At 50.3% G+C, this 1,089-nt stretch overlaps 1 protein-coding gene across 1 annotated transcript in view; it reads left to right on the top strand.

The window, feature by feature from the left end:
- The first annotated feature begins 139 nt into the window (after window positions 1-139).
- The window catches only part of LOC119593166 (ATP-binding cassette sub-family D member 2-like), a 22,603-nt gene continuing 21,653 nt past the window's right edge, over window positions 140-1,089 (top strand). Inside the window, exon 1 of the mRNA XM_037942138.1 lies at window positions 140-1,066. Within this exon, the coding sequence (XP_037798066.1) occupies window positions 313-1,066 (754 nt within the window). The 5' untranslated portion in view covers window positions 140-312. The remainder of the gene's footprint in view (window positions 1,067-1,089) is intronic.

Raw genomic sequence — 1,089 nt, 5'->3', positions numbered from 1 at the left:
CTAGCATCGTGATGGCTAACTAAATCGTAGCAATGAAGCCCATAAATGTATCAAATCCGGTGCCGATTTCCCGACGGAGCCTGAAGGCGACGGGCGCTCGCTTGACCCCGGCGCCACCAACAACAAGTCTGGCGTCGTCTGCAGCAGTGGTTGCTGGGCTGCGGGCGGAGGAACATCCCGACCACTGGGCAGTCGCGGAATATTCTTTTTTTCTTGTTTTCGAGGATGCAGTGGTCGTAGAAGACATCATAACGACTCTTTCCTCGAGAACTGGACGTGGTGCAGAAGAGGCGTCAGAACACCCGAGCCAAGATGACGAACGCGGCGTCCAAATTCATCAGCGACTCTGCTCGTCGCCTGAATGTGAGCGAGACAACCTTCTCCAGGGGAGGAATGTCTGTAGTGCTGGCTCTTTATTTCTATAAAGTAGTTTATCCAAAGCTGAAGATTCTGTACCAGCAGCAGAGTGCCAAGAGGGAGGAAGAAGAGGGTAACACACACAGTGACAAGAGAGGAAAGCGAGGTGTTGGGCCCACAGTAAATAAAGAGTTTTTCATTCAGCTCAAAAGACTCATAAAAATCATCATCCCAGGGCCATGGTCAAAATCCGCAGCCCTCCTCTACCTGCACACCCTCACCCTCATAGCCCGGACTTTCCTCTCCATCTACGTGGCTCAACTGGAAGGCAGGGTAGTTAAGTACATTGTTCGTAAAGATGTGTTCAGATTTGCACTTATGATGACCAAGTGGATCAGCATTGCCATTCCCGCCACACTTGTTAACTCCATGATCCGCTTCCTCGAGTCTCATCTCGCTCTCACTTTCCGCTCACGACTTGTTAGATACTCTTACGACCTGTACTTCAAAAACCAGTGCTACTACAGGGTATCAAATCTCGATGGTCGGCTGGAAAATGCTGACCACTGCTTGACAGAAGACATTATGGCATTTACGTCCAGCATCGCACATCTCTACTCTCACATCACGAAGCCCCTACTCGACACACTGCTCATCACACTGTCCCTTGCATCCTTGGCCAGGTCAAGGGGAGGAGCCAGTCTGCCAGGTAAGTCCTAATTATTTAGTACT

Source organism: Penaeus monodon, chromosome 31, assembly GCF_015228065.2.
Source record: "Penaeus monodon isolate SGIC_2016 chromosome 31, NSTDA_Pmon_1, whole genome shotgun sequence".
Lineage (NCBI taxonomy): Eukaryota > Metazoa > Arthropoda > Malacostraca > Decapoda > Penaeidae > Penaeus > Penaeus monodon.
This window is presented reverse-complemented; position numbering and strand designations above follow the sequence as displayed.